This window comes from Pogoniulus pusillus, chromosome 4 (assembly GCF_015220805.1).
Source record: "Pogoniulus pusillus isolate bPogPus1 chromosome 4, bPogPus1.pri, whole genome shotgun sequence".
Taxonomy (NCBI): Eukaryota; Metazoa; Chordata; class Aves; order Piciformes; family Lybiidae; genus Pogoniulus; species Pogoniulus pusillus.
Genome location: NC_087267.1, coordinates 31,488,076 through 31,511,483, shown reverse-complemented (window position 1 = coordinate 31,511,483; position 23,408 = coordinate 31,488,076). Strand labels below are relative to the sequence as shown.

The 23,408-nt window shown below is 41.0% G+C and overlaps 1 protein-coding gene across 2 annotated transcripts in view; it reads left to right on the top strand.

Annotated features, from left to right (window-relative positions):
- Positions 1-23,408, top strand: part of SLC2A13 (solute carrier family 2 member 13) — a 205,469-nt gene that overhangs the window by 145,516 nt on the left and 36,545 nt on the right. For both annotated transcript variants that reach the window (XM_064142480.1, XM_064142479.1), the window contains exons 6-7: positions 6,303-6,466; positions 14,489-14,609. In XM_064142480.1, coding sequence (XP_063998550.1) covers positions 6,303-6,466; positions 14,489-14,609 — 285 coding nt within the window. The remainder of the gene's footprint in view (positions 1-6,302; positions 6,467-14,488; positions 14,610-23,408) is intronic.

The window sequence follows — 23,408 nt, the reverse complement described above, 5'->3', positions numbered from 1 at the left end:
CTGCGAACCTTAGAAGCAGAGCACATTCCAGCCTGCACCTGATACATATACGGGGAGCCGATAGCCCCCTAAGCCTAGAGCCAGCCGTGCATGCCGGCTACCTATCTTGCATTTATCTACGGAGCACAGACTCCCAGGTTTAGCCTGGAGAACCAGGACAGAAGACCTCTGAATTGTCTGCAAACCCACCAACACAGCCTGCTAGCTGTGAAAGGACCATGCCAGAAGCTGCACAGACGGCATCCTTCTCCTGTTCCTGGAATTCTGCCAGCTGATCGTCCCCGGACACAGTACCCAGCGGCATCAAGGCAGAGACCATTCCACGCCAGGAGGACAAAAGGTTAGAGAAACCTGCTTACCCCCATGTCTTGGGTTCAAATGCAAGTTCCCAGAGACTCTAATAAATTTAGTAGACCCAATGACAATTTATAGAATTTATGGAGTGCCCTCCCCTCTTCCCTCTCCTTTTCCCAAAAGACAGGGAGAGAGAGAAAGGTAGGGACACCCAAATAAATCAATCTCACTCGATTTGGAAGTTAAAAAGGAAAAGTTTAACAATAACTTAGAAAAGGGTATTGGAGGTAGGGGAGTTTACAAAGGATAAGGAAGGGAAAACAGCAAAATACAACAAGGGATGGATACAACCCGAGTAGTGTGATGGTGTCTCTGCCTCGTGGCTGCCACGTGGTGTGCTGGTATGCAGTGTGAGTGTGTGTGTCCGGAGGCAGCGAAGGAAAAAGAGGATGAGGAGCAGGAAGTGCTCCACTTTTATACCACAGGAAGTGGGGGGAGTGGGCTAACCATCACCTGGAGTGTGGCCCACCCCTGGGGAGGGGCCAAGACCCCTAGGGTCAGGTTCAGGGTTACTCCCCCAGGAGTGTTAACCCTGTACACCCCGAGACTGGGAAGGTTTATCATTTCCTCGCTAGTCAGGAAGATTCCAGCCCTACAGAGGTCCGGACACTGAGCACAGGCTGTGACACAACCCCGGGAGGGTGATTAATAATTAAGAGCAACACTTCTAAGTAAGCTTCAATTCTTTTGTAATATAAGTTGTCTCCGCCTTAGAGCAGACACAATTTCAGCTCACCCTGCTGGGCAGACAGCATAGTTCTTAAGCGGCATTAAGCCTGAGGGAAATCTCTCTTTGTCTATAGTTGATAATTTGACAGTTAATAACCCAATCCCTGTATATATATCAATCATATCCTAATTGTTTCCATTACTTTGCACAAAAGAACTAATCAGTGGTTGGGAGTGGCAAGAGATTGTATATATTAATTTTAATAAATAATTTTTATAAAAATTAATACCGCCTCAAATTAATTTCTCACCTCCCCCTAATAAGGGAGCCTAGAGAAACCCCCTCTGTAACAATGACTTGACTATTTTCCTTCTTGTTGTAATCATAGAATCATAGAATCAACCAGGTTGCAAGAGACCTCCAAGATCATCCAGTCCAACCTAGAACCAGCCCTAGCCAATCAACTAGACCATGGCACTAAGTGCCTCATCCAGGCTTTTCTTGAAGACCCCCAGGGATGGTGCCTCCACCACCTCCCTGGGCAGCCCATTCCAATGGGAAATCACTCTCTCTGTGAAGAACTTCTTCCTAATATCCAGCCTATACCTACCCTGGCACAACTTGAGACTGTGTCCCCTTGTTCTATTGCTGGTTGCCTGGGAGAAGAGGCCACCCCCCACCTGGCTACAATGCCCCTTCAGGTAGTTGTAGACAGTATGTTTATGTTGAAAACACGTGTAATACCAAGCCATCTTGGAGAATGTTATAACTGTATTTACAGAGATGTGGGGTAATTTGCAAAAGAGGGAAATAGGAAATGAATTAGAAGACTTGGAAGTTGAGCAGGACATTGCTGTTTGAATCAGTGTGAAATTTAAATTAGCATTATCTTCTCAGGAATTTTAAAAAGGTGATTTCTGTTTAAATGGTCCAGCTTTCCATTTGACATTGATATAGTAGGCTGAAGATGAGCCAGCAGTGTGCCCAGGTGGCCAAGAGAGCAAATGGCATCCTGGGCTGGCTCAGGAACAGTGTGGCCATAGGACAAGGGAGGTTATTCTTCCCCTGTACTCAGCACTGGTCAGGCCACACCTTGAGTACTGTGTCCAGTTCTGGGCCCCTCAATTCAAGAGAGATGTTGAGGTGCTGGAATGTGTCCAGAGAAGAGCAACAAAGCTGGTGAGGGGCCTGGAGCACAAATCCTATGAGGAGAGGTTGAGGGAGCTGGGGTTGTTTAGCCTGGAGAAGAGGAGGCTCAGGGGTGACCTCATTGCTGTCTACAACTACCTGAAGGGAGATTGTAGCCAGGTGGGGGTTGGTCTCTTCTCCCAGGCAACCAGCAATAGAACAAGGGGACACAGTCTCAAGCTGTGCTGGGGGAAGTATAGTCTGGATGTTAGGAAGAAGTTCTTCACAGAGAGAGTGATTTGCCCTTGGAATGGGCTGCCCAGGGAGGTGGTGGAGTCACCGTCCCTGGAGGTGTTCAAGAAAAGCCTGGATGAGGCACTTGGTGCCATGGTCTAGTTGACTGGCTAGGGCTGGGTGCTAGGTTGGACTGGATGATCTTGGAGGTCTCTTCCAACCTGGTTGATTCTATGATTCTATGATAGTCTCATACTAATACAGCTGCCTAGCTTGATAGATGGCACCATGAGCAGCCCACAAGTGTCTATACCTGAAAACATGGACTTGCTGCTTCTCACCCAAACCTTTCACCACTTCAAAAGTCAGCTGTGAGACAAGACTCAATATTCTGTGTGTATCTAGGCTGTAACATATTGCTGTTTTAAAAATAATTGTGCTTTGCAGCACAAGGCACTGTATTTGGGGCTATAAGCCTGAGGAGGTTGTGACCAGGCTTCCCTCAATGTGACTGCTCAGCTGCAGTGCCTTTGATACCTTAGCTAGGAAGTGGTGCACACCTGGCCCAGCCTTCACACAGTTAATGTACTTTCCATGCTGGAAATTGTCATAACTGTTGGGAATAAGCTTTAGTAATTCTTAAAGAAACAGAGAAACATGTTGAAAGAGGAAGTGAAGCAGTTTTGTGAACGTAGAGCATGTTTTTTTAATGAATACTTTTGTCTTAGTTTAATAATTGTAACACATAATAAACTGTTAGAACAAAAGGAAAGGATCCTTGTTTCATGCCCAGTTGTAAAAAAAATAAAATAATTAAAAAAGAGCATATAAATCTGTCCAAATTGCTACCATTTGAGATTTGCTGCAATGTTTAATCATTTGCTTTGGGCTATTACACTGCTTTCTGTTGACCTTTGTATTATTTAGTTGCATTCAGGGGGAAAAAAAAGGGTTTCATTATTTCTAAGGACTGATTTTCTGTCACTGAGTAGTTTGAGTGGCTGGACAGTGATTTCCAAAGTATTGTGCTAGAAAATGTTAACAAATCCCTCGCAAGGCAGTTCTGAAGTACTCTTCTTTTGTTTACTTTGTAGCAGAAATGTTTTCAAGATGTTGTAAGGTACCTTCTGTAAGGTACTTACTTAGTTTTATTCATTAATTTTACAAGAACTACAGATTCTGTCCAAAAAGGCTGACATCCTTAGGCAGAAGCTTTACTGGAGGGCCTGGAGCAGCTTCTTGTGAAAGATGGGGGCAGTCAAAGCTGTAATGGCAGCTTACTGGCAATTTTAGTTACCTGTTTTTACTTTGACTGAAAGCTACAAGGCCTGACATAGTGTGCATTTTCTCTGCTGCCACATCAGCTAACCTGGGAACCTTGGCTGCATCTGGAAGACTTGCTTGAAGTGGGGAATTCTCCTTTTCTTTAAACATTGGATGTTGCTTTAAAAAATGCCATTGTTTGAAAGAAAAGGGAAGAAAGTGTTTGAGAGTGCTTCATTTCCTCCACCACTGTGTATTTTCAGTATACAGACAAAAGAATTACTCTGAAGATCCTTGAAGGTGGAAATGTCTCAGGTTGTTGGGGCTTTTAATTTAAAGCAACCCTTGATAGGAAAACTTCATAATTTTAGCATTCTTGTAAATGATCAATATTAAAATCATTCAGAGTATATCCCACTGTTTTTTTGTGTGTGGCTTTGTAATTGTCTGTATTTATTTGCTTGCTTCAAAATTCTAGTGATAAACATATGCTTTTGTAATTTTCTTTACATTTTAGAGAATAAACTGGGACTGCACAAATTTGTGACTGAAATGGCATTCCCTTCAGAAGCTGCAGTAATTACTGTGGTTGTAATACCACAACCTGACCTTTTTCTGCCACATAGTTTTTTCCAGGTCAGGAAGAAATTAAACCTGTTGTCTTGTTACATTAACAGTCAGTTTGGGCTGCACATGTTGGTATAGAAATGGACATTCTGAAATTGATGAACAGAAGAAAATGTATTTAGTCGTTGTCATGATCTGTGAGAATATTCTTTGAAATGTTTATAATTAGATTACTGTGCCATAATAAACATGAACATTGCCTAACCCCTAGTCTTGGGAAGCTTGGCAATTGGATCTGCAGAATCTAAATTTTCCTTGTTTGTTTTCCAATAAACTTAAACACATTGTTTATGCATAAACAAACAACTTCAAGTTGAGGATATATAACCAGCAGATTGCAATAAGCAACCAGGAGGAATGTTGGGGGCAGAAGGTGCATGTTTATATATACTAAGCAGTACACATTTACATGCTTTTATGTGATTCTCTATTCTTCTTTAATCATATAGAATCAGTATGTCATACATTGCTGCTGACAACTGGCAATTTCTGACTTCACAGTAGAACTGGATTGGGGGACATTTAGATGGCACGGAGTTAAAAGTGGCTTCCTGAAGTCTTTTGATGAAAGTAAATAGGAGTTTCCTAGTAGGTGTCAGCAGGCCAAGGCTTGACATTTATTTTATTGTCATGCCCTTAAGAAAAGGAAGATGCACTGGGAGGTCAGAGACTCTTTGGATGGCTGTGGTAACTGGAACTGTTGCAAGTAGTCATTGAGCATGTTGGATATTGATTTGAAATGAAAAGTGGTTTATGCTTAGAATATGTAACATGGGAATTTCTGGAGAACACCTCCTGGTATTAAGATTACAAGCAGACATTTAGAACAAGCTGCATCTTGTGGAGGAGTTTAAGACCAGGCTGGATGAGGCCAGCCTGATCTAGGGTAGGGTGTCCCTGCCCATGGCAGGGAGCTTGGAACTAGATGATCCTCATGGTCCCTTCCAACCCTGACTGATTCTATGATTCCGTGCACCCTGCAGAGTAGGGTTATCGATTGAACTTGGTGATCCTGAGGGTCTTTTCCAAACGGAGTGTTTCTCTCAAGAAGAAAAAAAAATTGAGCTTTAACATTTTTCATGGTTATTTTACTGTGTGACATCCTTTAGACTGCTAGGTATTTGAGGGCTTGAATAGTCAGTATTTCAGTATTCAGTCAGCACAGATTAGTAGAATAAGATGTAAAGTCTTTCTACAGCATGGACAAAATTATACACCTGTTTTCTTGAAGGTCTATTTAGCTTTCACCAAGAACATAGACACAACATCTGTGTTGATCTCTCTGAAAAATGGTAGGAGGCTTCCTTTTCCTTCCCCTTTCATTTTGCTCAGATGATTTATTTATGAGCTACTGTTTGTGTGGAACAGATGTTTTCATTTAGAAAGAAGTAGGGGATTCTGTCAAATACTCCTGCTGGGTCAGATTCACACTCCTGCAATGTGGGGTTAAGTTTAAGGTATTTCAGAGTAATTGTCTCCTGGTTAAGTATGATAGAGAGGGTTTGGGGTACTTCAGTGGCAGTGAAACAAAACTGCAAAATCTAAAACCAAGAGGTTGTGAGTGTCACTTGCAATATGTTGGATGCCATAGATTAGTTCTTTGTGACCTTTAATGGGAGTGAAAATGTATTTGTTTTTTGAGCTGTCTTTCCCTAGAATACTAAACTTCCATGTGCTTTGACAGAAAAAGACACAAAGCAACAGCTGGATTAGAAACCCAGATGCATTTAAATTGAAAATGCAAACCTCATTTCTAACAGAATGTGATTGACCACTGAAAAGATAAACAGCCAAGAGAATGTCAATTTCATCTTTTGATGTCCTCCAGTAAAAACTTTACTCAGGCACAAGTTATGCATTGGTTATTCCTCATTTCCCCTTATAATTGGGTGTCAGTCTGCAGCTGCATTATGCAGGAGGGCACACTTGATATTTGTTATGACCTTTCTGATTTAAGATCAGAAACTGTAACATGAACCAAATTGAAATCAGCAATGTTTGTATTTGCCTCTCCCTTCACCCACAGGTACTACAGTGCTACCATTTTGCAGATGTCAGGAGTTGAAGATGACAGGCTGGCAATCTGGCTGGCTGCACTGACAGCATTTATCAACTTCATTTTTACTCTTGTGGGAGTCTGGCTCGTTGAAAGAATGGGTCGGCGGAAACTTACACTGGGTAGCTTAACAGGTGAGTGTTTGGTTAGTGTATTGTATTTTCCTCATAATTGTTACCAAAATTAAAAGAGAATTTCCAACTAGTCCTTTTTAAAATAACAGTTTTGATCCCATATTCTTCCTGAAATCATGTAGCTTTTCAAGACTAGTAGTATGGTACTACAGCTAAAAGCTTCCTTTATAAAAGAGACTTAGGTTGTTTTTTCAGGTGCAGTTTCTCCTTCAGGCTGTGTTTGAGGATGTTTTTTACTTAGCTTAGTTGTGCTTTTGTTTTTTTCAACTTAAAAAATCAAATACTTGGAACTTCACAGCTGGGTAATTTTAAATCTCATGTGATGTGTAATTTCTGATTGTAGTTGGAATTCAGAACATCTTATCAAGAAGTACTGGACAGAGAGTGCTGCCAGTGCTGCACTTTCTAAGTAATGCAGTTCTTTTCATAGTTATCTCAAATACAACACAGTAAATATGTTGCCTATGATTTTGATTCATCTTCTGTATGAGAAACTAGAAGACAAAATTCTGGGTTTGTACCTTTTTTTCCAAATACTCAAACACTGTAACTCATCACTTGCAAGCAGGGAATGGCAGAGTGAGCAGTCATGCCTACACTTAGCTGCATTCTGCCATTTACTCAGTAAATCCCCACTTGCTCCCACACGTTACAAATTGATGCAAAATTAATAGCCTATTACTAATTTTGATACCCAGGCAAAGATTGTTAATAACTGTGAATATTGTTTATTAACATTAAATCTCACCAGAAAACTTACTTACAGTGCTCAAAACCCATGGTTTGGATGCTTATACACCCAGGGAACAGGCAAACTGGAACACTTTAAGAAATAACTAGCAAATGCAAACATTAAATTTAAAACTGCAAAGAGGTTCTTAGTTAAATTATGCTGCTTGCTCACTAAGGGACATGAGAGGCTCCTTTGTGCAGAATGTAGTTACAGAATTTCTTACAGAGAGGCTTTGAATATTTAGTCACAGTATAGGATCAGACAGTACCCAAAACATGCAAAGAGAGTTCTGTTGGTGCCTTGAAAGTCATTGCAGGTAAAGCAGAGCATAATGTGGCAGGGCCGAGCAGGCAATGCAAAAGCAAAACTGAAAAAGCCATGTGGCAAAAGCCTGTTTATTGATTGCCTGAAATGCAGTGGCCCCTTTGACCACAGAGATTTGCCAATCAGAATGGCACTTTGCCAAACCTGACCCTATGTGATGGTTTGTGTGTTTCCTGCCCCCCCCACACTTTAGAAATCACCCAGACTAGACTCAGCTGGCTCTGGGAATATGAATGAAGCTTATATTTACATCTAGCACAATATACAGGCAGGTATTTACAGTATATACAGTTATAGACAGAAATATACAAGGTGAAAGGCAAGACAGAAACACAACTCCCCTCCCACAAACCTGAGTCCCCAGGAGTGGCTCTCAACCACCCCTGCACCTTCCCCCTACCCCTCTCAACCTCACCCCAGTCCCAAGGAAGAATGGAGGTTTGGTCAGGGGGGTTAGGAAGCAAAGTGGATTAGAAAAAAAACAGAGGGTGAGGTTAAAGATCCAGCTCAGCCAGTTCCCCAACAGAAGTGAAAGTGTGTTATCTATGTTTTGCTTTTATTTTTATACATCTCAGCAGGCCTGTGAGGGACGTAGACATCACCATTGTTTTCCTTTCACAGCCTGTAATCTAGTTCTGCTCACCAAAACATTCTAGCCTGCTTCAAACTAGCACACCATATTAGGTGAAGTCAGGATCTTGCTTTCCCTTATTTGGGAAGTACAAGTCTGGGCAAGGCTTATCTTCTCCCTGCACTCTGCTCACACACACCCCACCCCAGTCAGAGAGAAGGGGACGATGGGATCATGCCTGAGCAAGCCAGGACATGTATCTTCCACGACACCACATTACATCCTTCTTCTGGCTGAAGTGACTGACACCTGCCTCTGGGTGAATGTCTGAAAGGCTCAAACATTTCCAAGAACCAGGTTTGGAAAACAGAGCTCCTCTTGAAATAATGTTCACAAGGTTCCTTCACAAGGAAGGTTTCTTCACAGTATCACAGTATTGTTAGGATTGGAAGAGACCTCACAGATCATCAAGTCCAACCCTTTACCACAGAGCTCAAGGCTAGACCATGGCACCAAGTGCCATGTCCAATCTTGCCTTGAACAGCCCCAGGGATGGCGACTCCACCACCTCCCCGGGCAGCCCATTCCAGTGTCTTGTATGTATATTTTATTCTTCTACCACAATTGGCTATCTCCAGATCAGTTAAAACACATCTTCCCTATAGTTTCTTCTGTGCCTCCAGTCAGAGCCAGGTATTTCAGAGTAGAAAGGCCAAGTTCTATACAACTGTCTATGTTCAGTACATTATCTCCCCTGTGGTACTTTGGCTTTTTGTCTTTCTGCAAAGTGGATCTCTCCTAGCAGTGCATTCGTACTTCTGCTTCTTGGATGCTGTTTCTCCTTTATCCTGTCTTGGAATTGAATATTTTCATATTTTATGTTTGGCCCAAACAGCCTCATATGTCTGGCTAGCTTCTCAGGACTTTTATTGCTTATCTGGGTCCAGCTTCCCACAATTACTTTTTATCCAATAACTGAAGTTATGCTTTTTGGGCCCTGGTTGATATATGCAAAGGTCACAGATTTGAAATGTAGATATAGTTAGTGCCATGGTCTAGTTGGACTGGATAGGGGCTGGGTGCTAGGTTGGACTGGATGATCTTGGAGGTCTCTTCCAACCTGGTTGATTCTATGATTCTATGATTCTATGAAATGCCTCTTAGAAAGCATATTAATCATAAAACAAAGGGATGTGGCACAGAATTTATAAAGGAGCATCATACAGGTAAGGTTTTTGGTTTATGACATTGGGACACACAGTAGTCGTTTGGTAAAAGTTGTCTTCTGTGGTGGGTTGCTGACTGTCCATCTGCAGTGTCACTTGACCTGTGCTGCACTGTTTGCTGTGTTCTTTATCATGCAATCCCCCCTTAAGGAAAGTTCAACTAATGGCAGCGATGAATGAAATCATGTGTTCTCTCTGTGCTATTTAGATTTTTTATATGCAACATTTGTCTGTTTGTTTGAGGTAGTGGTAGGTAAGATGTGTTTTCCTTAGCAAGAGGACTGTTTAATGAAATTATTATTAGTGAATCTGATGGATTTCTTTTCCATGCTGAGTTTTTTTTCTCATGAGGTAAACATATTTTACTGCTCTACTTCGGCTTGTATTTCTAAGGACATCGACTTTCAGACTGAGTTATTAGTGGCTGGTTCTCTGGTCTTTAGAGAAGCCAGGTATGATCCAATCTCTCATTACATAAAATGAAGGTGAAAGTATTATCTTTGCCTGCTGCTGCAAGAGCGTGGGGCTTTTATGGTAAAGGTTAATTGATCTGAGATTTGTTAGATGACAACATATAAGAATAATCAGCAGACAGATAGCAATATTAATATTCTGTTTAAAAGAGAGTATACTGTAATTTAATTTTGTAAACTTGTGCAAGTTTTCCTGCTTTCTGAAAAATATTTGGGTACTATGATGTTGCATTTAATTTAATGTATATTTATAATATCCCTTGTGATGGTTTGGGTGTTCCTCACCCCCCCACACTTTAGAAATCACCCAGACTAGTCTCAGCTGGCTCTGGGAATATAATGAAGCTATTTATTTACAGCTAGCACAATATACAAGCAGATATTTACAGTATATACAGTTATAGACAGAAACATACAAGGTAAAAGGTAATACAGAAACACAACTCCCCTCCCAGAAACCTGAGTCTCCAAGAGGGGCTCTCAACCATCCCTGCACCTTCCCCCTGCCCCTCTCAACCTTACCCCAGTCCTAAGGAAGAATAGAGGTTCAGCCAAGAGGTTAAGAAGCAAAGGTGAATGGAAGGTGAGGTTAGGGAGATGCAGCTCAGTCAGAAGCCCAAGGCAGAGTGCCACAAAATGTCAAGAGTGTTATCTAATGTTTTCATTTCTTCTTCAGCAAGACTCTGAGGGGAGTAGACATCACCATTGTTTTCCTTTCACAGCCTATGATCTAGTTCTTCTCACCAAAACATTCTACCCTGCTTCAAACTAGCACACGCCTATGAAAATTGACCTTTTCAGATAGATCCAGAAGCAGCAGGAAAATTGTAGTAAACTGTTTCTACCAAAACAACTAAAATCACACCTTCGTACTTCCTTTTACTACAGTTACTGATTCCTCTTAGTTTCCCATTCATTTGTATCTTATCATAGAATCATGGAATCATAGAATCAACCAGGTTGGAAGAGACCTCCAAGATCATCCAGTTCAACCTATCACCCAGCCCTAACCAATCAACTAGACCATGGCACTAAGTGCCTCATCCAGTCTTTTCTTGAAGACCCCCAGGGACGGTGCCTCCACCACCTCCCTGGGCAGCCCATTCCAATGCCAATCACTCTCTCTGGGAAGAACTTCCTCCTAACATCCAGCCTATACCTACCCCGGCACAACTTGAGACTGTGTCCCCTTGTTCTGTTGCTGGTTGCCTGGCAGAAGAGGCCACCCCCCACCTGGCTACAATGTCCCTTCAGGTAGTTGTAGACAGTAATAAGGTCACCCCTGAGCCTCCTCTTCTCCAGGCTAAACAGGCCCAGCTCCCTCAACCTCTCCTCATAGGATTTGTGCTCCAGGCCCCTCACCAGCTTTGTTGCCCTTCTCTGGACACCTTCCAGCACCTCAACATCTTTCTTGAATTGAGGGGCCCAGAACTGGACACAGGACTCAAGGTGTGGCCTGACCAGTGCTGAGTACAGGGGCAGAATAACCTCCCTTGTCCTACTGGCCACACTGTTCCTGATGCAGGCCAGGATGCCACTGGATCTCTTGGCCACCTGGGCACACTGCTGGCTCATCTTTAGCCTACTATCTATCAGTACCCCCAGGTCCCTTTCCTCCTGGCTGCTCCAGCCACTCAGTCCCCAGCCTATAGCGCTGCTTGGGGTTGTTGTGGCCAAAGTGCAGAACCCTGCACTTGGCCTTGTTAAATCTCATCCCATTGGCCTTTTTCTTCAGCTAGTTGCATACTTCAAAGCTTATAATAAAGAAACATGTAGATATTTATTTTATTTGTATTTTCCTTACTCCTCCTTCAGAAACTGTGAGTTTGAAATCATGGTAGAGGATCTAAAATACCTACAGGGTATTTCCTTTATATTTCTTTTTTTTTTTTTCTTCTCAGCTAATGATGTGCTGTAATTATATGGATTTGTTCATCATAAACAAATTTCTCACAGAATCAAAATACATCATAAACTTCATTGCCAAGTTTATGTATTCAGTACTTTTCCAAAGAAGTACAACATTTGCAGGAGTACTAGAAGTGAACATTAGTGTATTTGATTAACTTTAAAGACAGATAATGCATATTTAGAGTATCTTCCTAAAGTTATTTACTGTCTATTTTTTGGTGTTTGGCAAGTACTGTAAATGTAGTGCAGTATCCAACCTGCTCAGAAATGGGGATGTGTTGCATACCTACTATCCAGACCAGTACAAATTCAACTGGAATCACTTTTTGTGGTGTGTGCATATATAGTTTGTGATTGAGTTCAAGGTCTTAGTTGCCTTAGCTCAGGTAAATGTGTGGTCCAATGATCTGTAGTTTGTACATATTCATGCCTTTTAGCCATGGCTGCTGCACAGACACATCCATGAATAATTTTATTACACAGACCTTGGTACTTAATATTTATATCTCATTAAAAAGTATTTGGCATACTGTAACAAGTTAACCTGCCTGTCTCCCTCTGCCACAGATATGAGGGTAAGATGCAGAAACACCCAACTCCAGGTTGAGATAAAGAGTTGAGATAAAAAGAGCTTAATATAGATGAGAATGCATGATTGCCTTAGCCTATTGCAGAAGCAGCACAGCAAAATGCATAAAGCGGCAGCATAAAGCAGAAAACCAGCAAGCTAACCAGCTCCCACCCATCTCACTGCCATCCTCATAGAAAAAAAGCCAGTTCCCACACCCAGAACCCCAAAGCAGCAACCAGAACAGGAAGCCTCTCATGTTACAATCTTAACTTCAAGCCCCACAATACTTTGCTCCAGCCAGCACATTTGTTTTGAAGCTGGTGTGGGGCATGGTGGTTCTCAATAACAACAGCAAATCTTCAACTCAACACATGACACATACTTAGAAGGTCTGCTTGCTAGGAAACTCTCACTTTTCTCTTTAAAATCACCATCAAACTTGCCCCTGAAACTGCCAAAACATAACCTCTGCCCTCCACTCGCCAAAAAAACCCACAAACCCCCCAAAAAAACAGACAATGCTTGATTTCTTAAAGATAAGGTCTTTAGTGTACTGGCATTTCTGAAGGCTTGCAGAGATGCATTTCTGAGAAGATTACTGGCATGCTTCTAACATAGGGAGCAAATGGATGATAAGGAGTATTTGGAATTGAATTCACCCTTAAATGTTAAGCTGTATCACTGCACACTTGAAATATGTGCTGCCTTCCAACTGGGATGTACTTCAGTGGTTTGTGAGTCTGATTTTGTATGATAAGGATAATTTTATTAGATCATTGTAGTGGTTTTATCTCAAGGGCTAACCTGCCTGCTCCCCCAACACAAAAGTGAGGGGAAGAGTAACACACAAAGTTCAGGGTTGAGATAAAGAGATAAGAGTTTAGTATGACATGAGGTATCATAATCACAAAGCACAGCTACCTTAGCTAATGATCTAATTAAGCTAATGCTACAATGCATGATTACCTTAGCTTAGCCTATTTGCAGAAGCAGCAGAGTGACATGCACAGGGTAAAAGCCCAGCATAAAACAGCCAAAACCAGCAGCTACCTGACTCCTGCTCTTTCTGCCACCATGCCTGCAGAAATAAAGCCAACACCCGAGAAGCTGGAACCCTGATGCAGCAACCAGGATAGGAAGCCTCCCATGTTTCAATCTGAATTTCAAGCCTCATCTTACTTTGCTTCAGCTAGCACTTTCATTTTTGAAGCTGGCATGGCTGCAGCATAGTATAAATAACAGCAGCAGGTTCCACTCAATCCATGACAATTATTAGTAACTATCTCATGATGTTACTGCTAATTTTGCATTTTTAGATCAGGATATACATGTTGTACGTGACTTCTCTAGTAAAACATGCCACATAAGTAAAGAGGAAACAAATTGGTATACACAATATTTTACAGGGCATAGAACTCAATGCCTCATCAAGTAGCAAACTACAAAGGGTTTGTCTGAGTCTGGAATAGTTGCAGTAGTATCATGAGTAGTGAAGAACATAATTTTTGTTAAAATGAGACAGCACATTGTGTGTATGTGACAAACAAGGTAGGAAAATGGTGACTAATGTCCCAGAATTGGCCTGTTGCACAAAGTATAAACCTTTTTTGCCATCTTCCCTCTTGTCATTTTGCCCAGCTCATGCACAAGGAATATGGTGGGAGGAATAGAAGCAAATGGATGGAAGGGGGCCATTTCCTAGCAAATGTTATATATGCTCTTTGATACAAGATCAGAAATGGCAGTTGGGTTTTTTGGTGGTGTTTTCACAAAAAGGCAAATTTCTGTAGAGTCAGTGAAAAAGGTGATGCTGTTGTCTACTTTGCAGGAAAGCCTGCAGGTCTTTGGTGAACTGGGAAGAAGTGTGTTGATTTCAAAGCTGCTATTAAATTTTTCCTTTACAGCATTATTTTCCACAACAAAAAGAAGATACCTGTTCATTCATGCAGTATTCAGTTCCATCTATTAGAAAGAAAAGAAGTCTAAAAGCTACAACCTATTGATTTAATATCTGGACATTAAACCTGTTGCATTTCATTTTATCATTTTAGCTAATTCAAGATGCAAATGTAGCAAAGGGTGTTTTTATTAGGTTTTCATCACAAGTCCTTAGCACGTGCTGTGTGTCTTGCTTTGCCAAGCTTGATTTAGTTCAATAGAGAATTATGTGCTCTGGAGGAAAGTAACACATTGTTCATTATCTGTGTTTTTAGGTACTGCTGTAGCTCTCATTATCCTAGCTTCGGGATTTTTGCTATCAGCTCAGGTCTCGCCAAGAATCACACTTCATCCACCAGATCCTTCACATCAAAACTCTACCTGCACAAAATACAGGTGAGATGTCATGATCATTCATCTAACCTTCTTGAAGGTTGTTTCCAGCTAATGAAGTTCTACAATTCAATGTTAGTAACAGGCAACTACTCACAAAGTCTAGTACAAGGAGTCGACTAGATATCTAAAGTCAAAATCCCGACTTTCCTCAGTAGAGAAAATTGGGCTCTACTTAAATGGTCTTGAATAATCCTTTGGAGTTTTTTTTGGATAAATAAGGTAGCTAAGCGCCAAACTCTGCACTTGAGATCTCCTCTGTTATATCATATGTGCTGCAATTTATAGTGAACACAAAGTTAAGAATATTTTGAGAGTCATATGTGAAAATACTTCCTGTTGTTCATCTGCTTTTAGATTTGCCATATATAACAGTTGTAAACTCTTCAAGAAGATGGGTTCTTTGCTTTTTGTTTTCCTGAGTGGGGAAAAAATAATCTTCAGGTTTTCAGAGACCAATTAACAATTAAAAAAACACATGGGGGTTTTGACCTTTGTTTCTGAGGGGTTAGAATATTCCCTTTCCTGTGCAATCATAGGTTAAAATGCCATTACTACTAGAGTGTTAGAAATGTGTAATTTTTTGTATTTCATGGGTTTTATTCACTTGACAGTGCTCTTATATTTATTTAGCCATCAGACTAGAAAATTCCATATTGAATGAAGACTAGATAAATGTCTGAAGAAATTCTTACCTATGTTCAAATTCTGGTTTACATGTGTTTGCAGTAGAGTATCAATAAATGAAATATGCTTCTAGTTTCCTAGCGACAGTGGCTAGAAATACAGTTCATATCTTTTCATGTGCCAGCACAATGTCTTAGGTGAAAGATTCCAAGGATCTGAAGCTTTATAGACCCCAGGAAAGAGGGCAGAAGGTCTTCAAAAGAGTGCAAATAGATAATAATAACTGCAACGCTAGATGCTACCAGATACAAGGATACCTACATGCAAAAAGCTGTGTTTTTAGTTGTTTTCTCCTGCAGAGTCAACTACATTTTGTGGTTTTTGAGATGTGCTTATGCAGTTTTTTTCGAATGGCAAGCAATCTGGTTGAAAGATGTGAGATGAGGGAAAGTGTTTCCAAATGCTGTCCTTTCAGAACAAGATTATGTGGTGGTTTAGGTGTTACCTGCCCCCCACACTTTGGAAATCACCCAGACTAGACTCAGCCGGCTCTGGAAATCAAATAAAGCTTATTATTTACAGCTTAGCACACTATACAAGCAGATATTTACAATATATACAGTTATACATAGAAATATACAAGGTAAAAGGGAATACAGAAAGACAACTCCCCTCCTAGAAACCTGAGTCCCCGGGAGGGGCTCCCAACTGTCCTTCCACCCTCTCCCTCCCCTATACCTTACTGCAGACGTTGCCTTGTGCCCCAAGGAAGAATGGAGGGTCGGCAAGGGGGGTTAGGAAGCAAGTAGATTAATCAGAGAGATGGTAGGTGAGGTTAGAGAGAAATGCAGGCCACAGTCCAGGCAGTGCCTAAATGCCTTATCTGTGTTTATACTCTTGTTCTTATACATCTCAGCAAGCCTATGAGTGAAGTAGACATTGCCATTTTTTCCCTTTCACAGCCTGTAATCTAGTTCTTCTCACCTAAACATTCTAGCTAGCTTCAAATTAGGACAGATTAACAGCAGGATGTCAGAAGCAATCATCTAGGACTTAACTGTTTAGAAAGGATACCTGGAAAGCACAGATGCATTAGGCAGAACTTGTGATTTGTTACCAACTAAAGCTAGGTGATTATATAACCTTAAACAGTATGAAATCTGAGTAGAAGAAATATGGTTAGTCCACTTTAGGAAGTAATGAAAATTCATCCAACACAATTTTCATTTTCAATTTAACGGCAGCTAGTCTGGAAGGAAATATAGGCTTACTATGACCTGCTCAGTGTGCACTTCTGGGCAAAAAGCATGACAAATTAAAGCAGGTAGTTCCAGTAAAGGCATGCTAGATCATGAATTATGGCAATATTTTAATCTGTCACAATTTCTGTTTCTGACACGAAGTGAGCAAAAGCAGATATGATAGAAAATCAAAGGGTCTAGGAAAGAGCAATAAAAGAACTTAATTATTTTAATTTGAGAGTATTTGTATAGGTTTGCAGATAAAAGCAAGCATGTAGAAGAGGATTTGAAATAATGAGAAATGTATGAGAAAGCTTTAGTTGCTCCTGTTTTAGTCTTACAGCATACCTTGGTAAAGATACACAAAAACCAGGGAAGTTGAAACTAATAAATAGATGCAGTTGCCTACAGCTCACAGAGCTGGGCTACAACAGGCACTCTTTAAAAAGATGTTAAAAAATGAAGCATTTTTTATTAATAACAACTTTCACACTTCTGTATCTAAAACTGTGTTTGGGATAGCAATTTTCATGCCTCAAAACATCACCAAACCTTGACCTGGTATATTGACAGGAAGAATATTCCCTCAGCATCATGAATATTAGTGTCCGTCATGGGTGGTGATATTAGGCACTGACTTGGTAGCAGGAAGCCTCAAAAGTTCAGGTGTCTTCAGCCAAGGAAGCAGTAAGTGCAAGAAATATTGTTTGCTTTTGGTGCAGATCAAGGGAAGATAAAAAAAGTAAATATTTTCTCAGCAGGGATGTCTGCACAGGAGTTTAGTTTCAGCCTGTCTTTCTGCCGAGCTCCTGTGGCTACACACAGAGAGTACACATTAATTTATTCCTTCAGCTTAGTTGCTTCTGGAGGGGATGATATACAGTCTTATATTGTATTCAGCTTGGAAAAGTGGCTGTTCAAGATGCAGGCATGAACACGCTTTATGTGCACGTGGTCAATAAGCTGAGTGAAGTGGAAAATAATGTCATCACCTTTCTACAGAGGTTAGAACAACTTCAGCACAGCGTGCAAATCTTCCCTATTTTCTGTGCAAGAAATGCATCTTTTCTCCTCTAAGAGTTATGGCATGAAATGAGCTGTACAAATAGCCATGTAGTGTTGTAATGTCACTGTAATGGTAGTTAGATAAGATAGCCAATCACAGTAAAATGAAGTAACTTAATGGCAGTTGTCTGTTGCTGTTTAATCTGCATTTTAGCTTGCTTTAGTGTAACTGCTGGTATCTCATATCACTTAGTGTTGTATCTTGCAATACTTGGAGAGGCCTCAAAAAGATTTGGAAAAGCAAAAGACATCAGGCCTTCAGGTTAGCCTGGAGAAGAGGAGGCTCAGGGTTGACCTTATTGCTGTCTACAACTACCTGAGGGGTGGTTGTGGCCAGGAGGAGATTGCTCTCTTCTCTCAGGTGGCCAGCACCAGAACGAGAGGACACAGCCTCAGGCTGCGCCAGGGGAGATTTAGGCTTGAGGTGAGGAGAAAGTTCTTCACTGAGAGAGTCATTAGACACTGGAATGGGCTGCCCGAGGAGGTGGTGGAGTCGCCGTCTCTGGGGCACCTCAAGGCAAGGTTGGACGTGGCACTTGGTGCCATGGTGTAGCCTTGAGCTCTGTGGTAAAGGGTTGGACTTGATGATCTGTGAGGTCTCTTCCAACCCTAATGATACTGTGATACTGTGATACTGTAAATAATGCTGTCTCCCTGTAGTCACCATAACCACTTTTGAATATGTGTGCCTACACAAAGGCAGCTCATTGTCTCCTTCATCTAGTGGTGATGCATTGCTCCTCTGAGATGAGGTACACTTAGAGCCTAAACTGATTTGCAGCCTGCTTGTCGCAGCATATGGAGGAACTTCCTAAATATAACTGTCTACAACTACCTGAGGGGAGGTTGTAGCCAGGAGGTTGCTCTCTTCTCTCAGGTGGCCAGCACCAGAACGAGAGGACACAGCCTCAAGCTATGCCAGGGGAGATTTAGGCTCGAGGTGAGGAGAAAGTTCTTCACTGAGAGAGTCATTGGACACTGGAATGGGCTGCCCGGGGAGGTGGTGGAGTCGCCGTCCCTGGGGCTGTTCAAGGCAGGATTGGCCGTGGCACTTGGTGCCATGGTATAGCCTTGAGCTCTGTGGTAAAGGGTTGGAATTGATGATCTGTGAGGTCTCTTCCAACCTTGGTGATACTGTGATACTGTGTGCTAACCTGTATTTGTCATAGCCAAAATGTGTTTATAAGTTATAAAAACATTTATAAAATATATTTTGCTCACAGAAGTTTTGTTGATACTGAACAGAATAGAAATGATTTTATGTTTGCACAGGTATTGGGTTGGGGTAAGTGTGGGTGTCCATTGTGGAAGCCTTAGAGGTACTTCAAACAGGTCACCTGTACATGCTTGCAGAAATCAGACCAGTAAGATAGCCTGCAAATATCAAATAAAATATTTTCATTTGTAGAGAGACATAGCATAGTTGATCAATAGCCAAAAAAAATCTGTAAATTGGTGAGAAAAAATTTAATGTCATCCTCATTCACAATGACATCATGGAAATAATGCCAACTCTACAGGACACTCTGAACACTGAAGTTCTCTTTCCTTCCTCACAGGGTGAAGTGAGTGGATGTCTTATTAAAGAAAGGTGAACATTCATCTGTTTGCCATCCTTAAATCAAACTTCTTTTTTACACATAGCCTGTGTAAGGTTTTACAGATGTTTGCTGTGTAACCACTTCTCTTAGTCTCTTTAGCAGCTGAGATCTGTTACTTATTCAGAGGTAAATTTAAGAGTAATAAACAGCATAGCACCAAAGTTTGTCCTCTCAAAAATGAGAAGATAAGCTGGCCGTTGTTATTCTGATTACTCAAAACTCTGTAACACATTCTGGATTTCACTGATGCCTTGCCTCATTCTGGAAGCAGGTCAAGGTTAAGACACGTGCACCAGCTACCCTGCTGCCTTCAAAGAATCAAAGCTGTGACCATCCCACTCTGCCTAACTCTAATGAGGTTGTGCATAAAAATTAAGCCATTTACAAAAGAAAGACTAAAGTCTGTGATTGTGTAGAAGGCTGAAAGCTAAATAAAAAAATGTTCTCACATGTCAGCAGAGCTGATGAATTTACTACAATATTCGTCCAAAAGCCCGTGGTGGTGGGGAGGGGGTTGAGGGGTTTGGTTTGTGTTTGTTTGTTTTTAGTTTTGTGTCTTGATTTTATTTTCCCTTGTTTGGATTCATCAGTGTCCCTTGTTGAGTCCAGTTAGGTAGGCATACTCTGCTCGGCTTTCACAGCCATTTGCTTTCAGTTGAGGCTGGAGGAAGAGGCATTCTCTGGTCATAGGTAGGAGAATACAAGGACAGAAGCAAGGGAAGTTTGATTCCATTCTGTTGTTTTGCTATGAGGAGCTGGAAAGCAACTACCTCACATGCTGAGAAAGGTAGAGGATTGTGTGCATACTTGGTACTGAGAGCAAAGAGTAAACCTGAGGGCATAGCATCTAGGATAAAAGATCCACCTAGCCCAGAATCGTGTCTGCAACACAGCAAAGAGCAAGCTGGATAGAGTAGAAAGCATCAGAGAAAGTGACATTCCCTTCAAAATTGCAGTGATTTGCAGCTTATGTTCTCTTTGGGTGGTATGTGCTAATCCTCAGTAGATACCACAAGAGCCTCCTGTCCTTGCACCAAGCCTTTCCTGCCTGAAATGATGAAATGTTTTTATTATTCTTGAACCTTGCACAGCAGTATAAATACGTGCATCATGCAGAGCAGGAGCAGTGAGTCAAAAAAGCTTACAAGGGTGAAGTTTATTCTGTGCAGAAGACAGGGCACAAGCAAAATGTTTTTCATGTTTCACCTCTATCAGATTTTCTTGATACTTCTTAACACAACACATGGGCTGATTGAACAGCATGTGTTCAGCACTCATGAATCCAGAAGAAGTGGAAACAGTCCATCCTCTAGAAACATCCTTACCTGTGGACATTCTGCTACTCTGGGAGGCTGTTCATGCTACTCACATAATAGGTTATTATGAATCTGTGAAATCAAGTTACATTCTAGGGAAAAGAAACAGCCTACATGGTCCACAATACATTATCAAGATCAATTTGTGTTTATCTAACAGGACAGTAGGAAGATATTCCTGTGTTTTATTGTGAATTAACAGGAGAGGGAAAGCAGAGTTGAAATTTCTTTAACATAAGGCAAAAGAGAAAACAGATGAAATGTTTTGAAGTGAACAATTCAGAAACAGGTTCAGGTTGAGAAAGGCAAAATAACAGTTGAAAGGCAAGGGCACCAGGTCTTTCTCTGCTAAATCGTACAACACAAAGTGGCAAGGTACAATTTGCAGCTCAAATTAGGAGACTTCTCAGAACTACAGAAAAGTCATCACTTAGAAGACTATTTTCTAAATGTAAAGCACAAAGTGTAATCACAAACCAAATGTAAAGTGTTCTAAGTAATGGAAAAATGCAGGGGGAAAAGTAATTCTGAAGCTTTTATTAGCATCCAAAGGGTCACTTTAACAGGTCAGAGATTTTATTCAATCTTTTTAGAGACCACGCTAGCGCCTAGTAAATTACCGTGTTAGGAGAAAGAAAACAGTAATTTTGGTCTCAAGAAAGGTATGCACAGATAGTGAATTGATAATTTATCTATGTACTTTAAGTTCTTTATGAAAGAGGAAGACAGTGTGATCTTTAATATAAACCTGTACCCTCAGGAACATTTGATGGGGCAGGCTGCTCCAGAGGAGAGCAGCCTGATTGCCAGTGCTGCTTAGGCTGACGAGAAGTTGCTATCAAGGGACCTTGAAGTTTGGCTCTCTAGCTATCAGATATTCCCACTTGGTCAGATGAAGGGGGCATAACAGCATGAAAGCTTTGACTATGGTGGCAGAATCAGAGTGGAATTTTGCAGGTTTAGTCTGTCAGCTTGTCTGCTGTCTCACGGTGAAGCAGGACCATTTCATGGCAACTCTGATAATCTGAGGGGCCAGGCCACTGAGAATTGTTTCCGCAGAATTCATGCCACAGAGCTGTGAAGAAGCTGGTTGTTTTGGGCTTGCTGGAGCCTCACAATTCCCGGTTGTTGTTATTCTGTGACATGGGCTGAAGCATCTGAAGTCTAGACACTTGCCTTTTGTTAGGTTGCCTAGGAGCCCAGCTGGGGAGCAGAAAGGGAACTAGGCACGTCGTACAACCTGTCTGCTGTAATGCTGCCTGGCTTCATCAAAATCAAATAATCTCTCTCAGGTATTTCAATCTTGATGAGTTATCAGTCTGATTGAGATCCATCCTACCTGGTATTTTTCAGGAGGAGTCTGTTTCCAAGGCTCTAGCTCATAACCTAAGCACAGATATAAATACTTCATGATAAAATGCAGGAAACACATTTCCCATTTGTAAGTGGATGCAAATTTCCCTTCCTGCATAGACATCCTGGAGTGTTCTGTTATAGAGCTTTCAAGGCAATAACTGATCTGTGGTGAAGACTTGAAAGAAGTATCAGTATTTTAATAGACTTATACTTTGAGGTATATTTAGGTGTACTTGGGTATGGCTGATAATAAAGTATGTCCGAAAACTGGAAAGAGATCTGTAGTAGTTAGTTAAATGTCAGTCAGTATTGTGCATTTATTTTCCTGATGAATTTTGTATCTTCATTTCTTTACATCATTGTAAGCATGTATGTCATAATGTGTGCTGAATTTAAAATCGTTGCAATATTTTTGTTTAGCCAAACTGAAGGAAGACATAAGCCTGAAGCTATTATATATTTTATTTCCATTTATTGAAAGAGAAATTTAGTCAATAGCTTCAGCCCATGATTTTTTTTTTTTAATTGCTTCTTTTAAAAATAAGAATCTTCTCTGCCTGTTTCATGCTGCGTAGTCAGTCTTTGTTAACTGAGGCAGATTACTGTGTTATGAAACAGTTGTAACCTCTGTATATTGGAATTCTGAAGTAAAAAGACATCAATCTTTGTCTTGGAAAAAGCAATGACTATCTGCCTCATAAAAGTCCACATAAAAATTTTATATCAGTCATAAAGCAGGATACATAAGAATGCTGGATAGTCAGAGCATCCACTCTCTACTCTAGGTCTACTAGGAGTCAGATTTGAAAGGGCTTTAAGTCTTGTATATTGAATTTCTGGGTTTTCTCTGACATAAATTGCTCTCGTGTCTTAAATTGAAAGTCAAAGTCTAATTATATGAACTCACTATATAACTACAGCCAGAATGTCCTAACCCAATAATAGGGTTTAAGCAGTATTTTTAAGAGCTTAAACGTATTTGTTATTTAACTTCTCAGCCTGAAAGACAATCTTCAGAAAAGCTGTGGAAAGTCATCATTTTAAATTATTTAAACTGTTGTGAGTAACTATAACCTCTGATATTTGGCATGACATGAAATCCATCAGCCTTTATGTTGAATGCCAACCTGACACAGCTGTGCATGCCAAATAAAGCTCAAGGAGCAGCTGAATTAACAACCATGTAGACAAACACTGGAATCAAGAATCATATTTCCTGATTTTGTTTTTCTGGACTGATGGATAGAGAGGAACAAATACATTCTACTTCCCAGCTCATTAGTTACTGATAAGTATCGTGGCAGGCCTGATAGGGCAGAAATGGGCTTATCCATGTCCTGGCTTGCCCGGGCATGTTTTTCAGCCCTTCCTCCATCTGTTTTGTGGAGAAGCAACCATGGTAAAGAAGACAAAAGAACGTGGAGCCACAAAGTCTAAGGACTTTGACCTGCCCAGACTTGTCTTGGTCCTGTGGTAAACAAGGTACACACACTTAGCTTGTGCCTGCCTTGTGCAAAGCCAATGTTTTTCCCAAGTTTGCATAAAGCAAGCCTCTGGTTTCACCTAGTATGGTCAGGCTTGGCTAACTGCCATTCT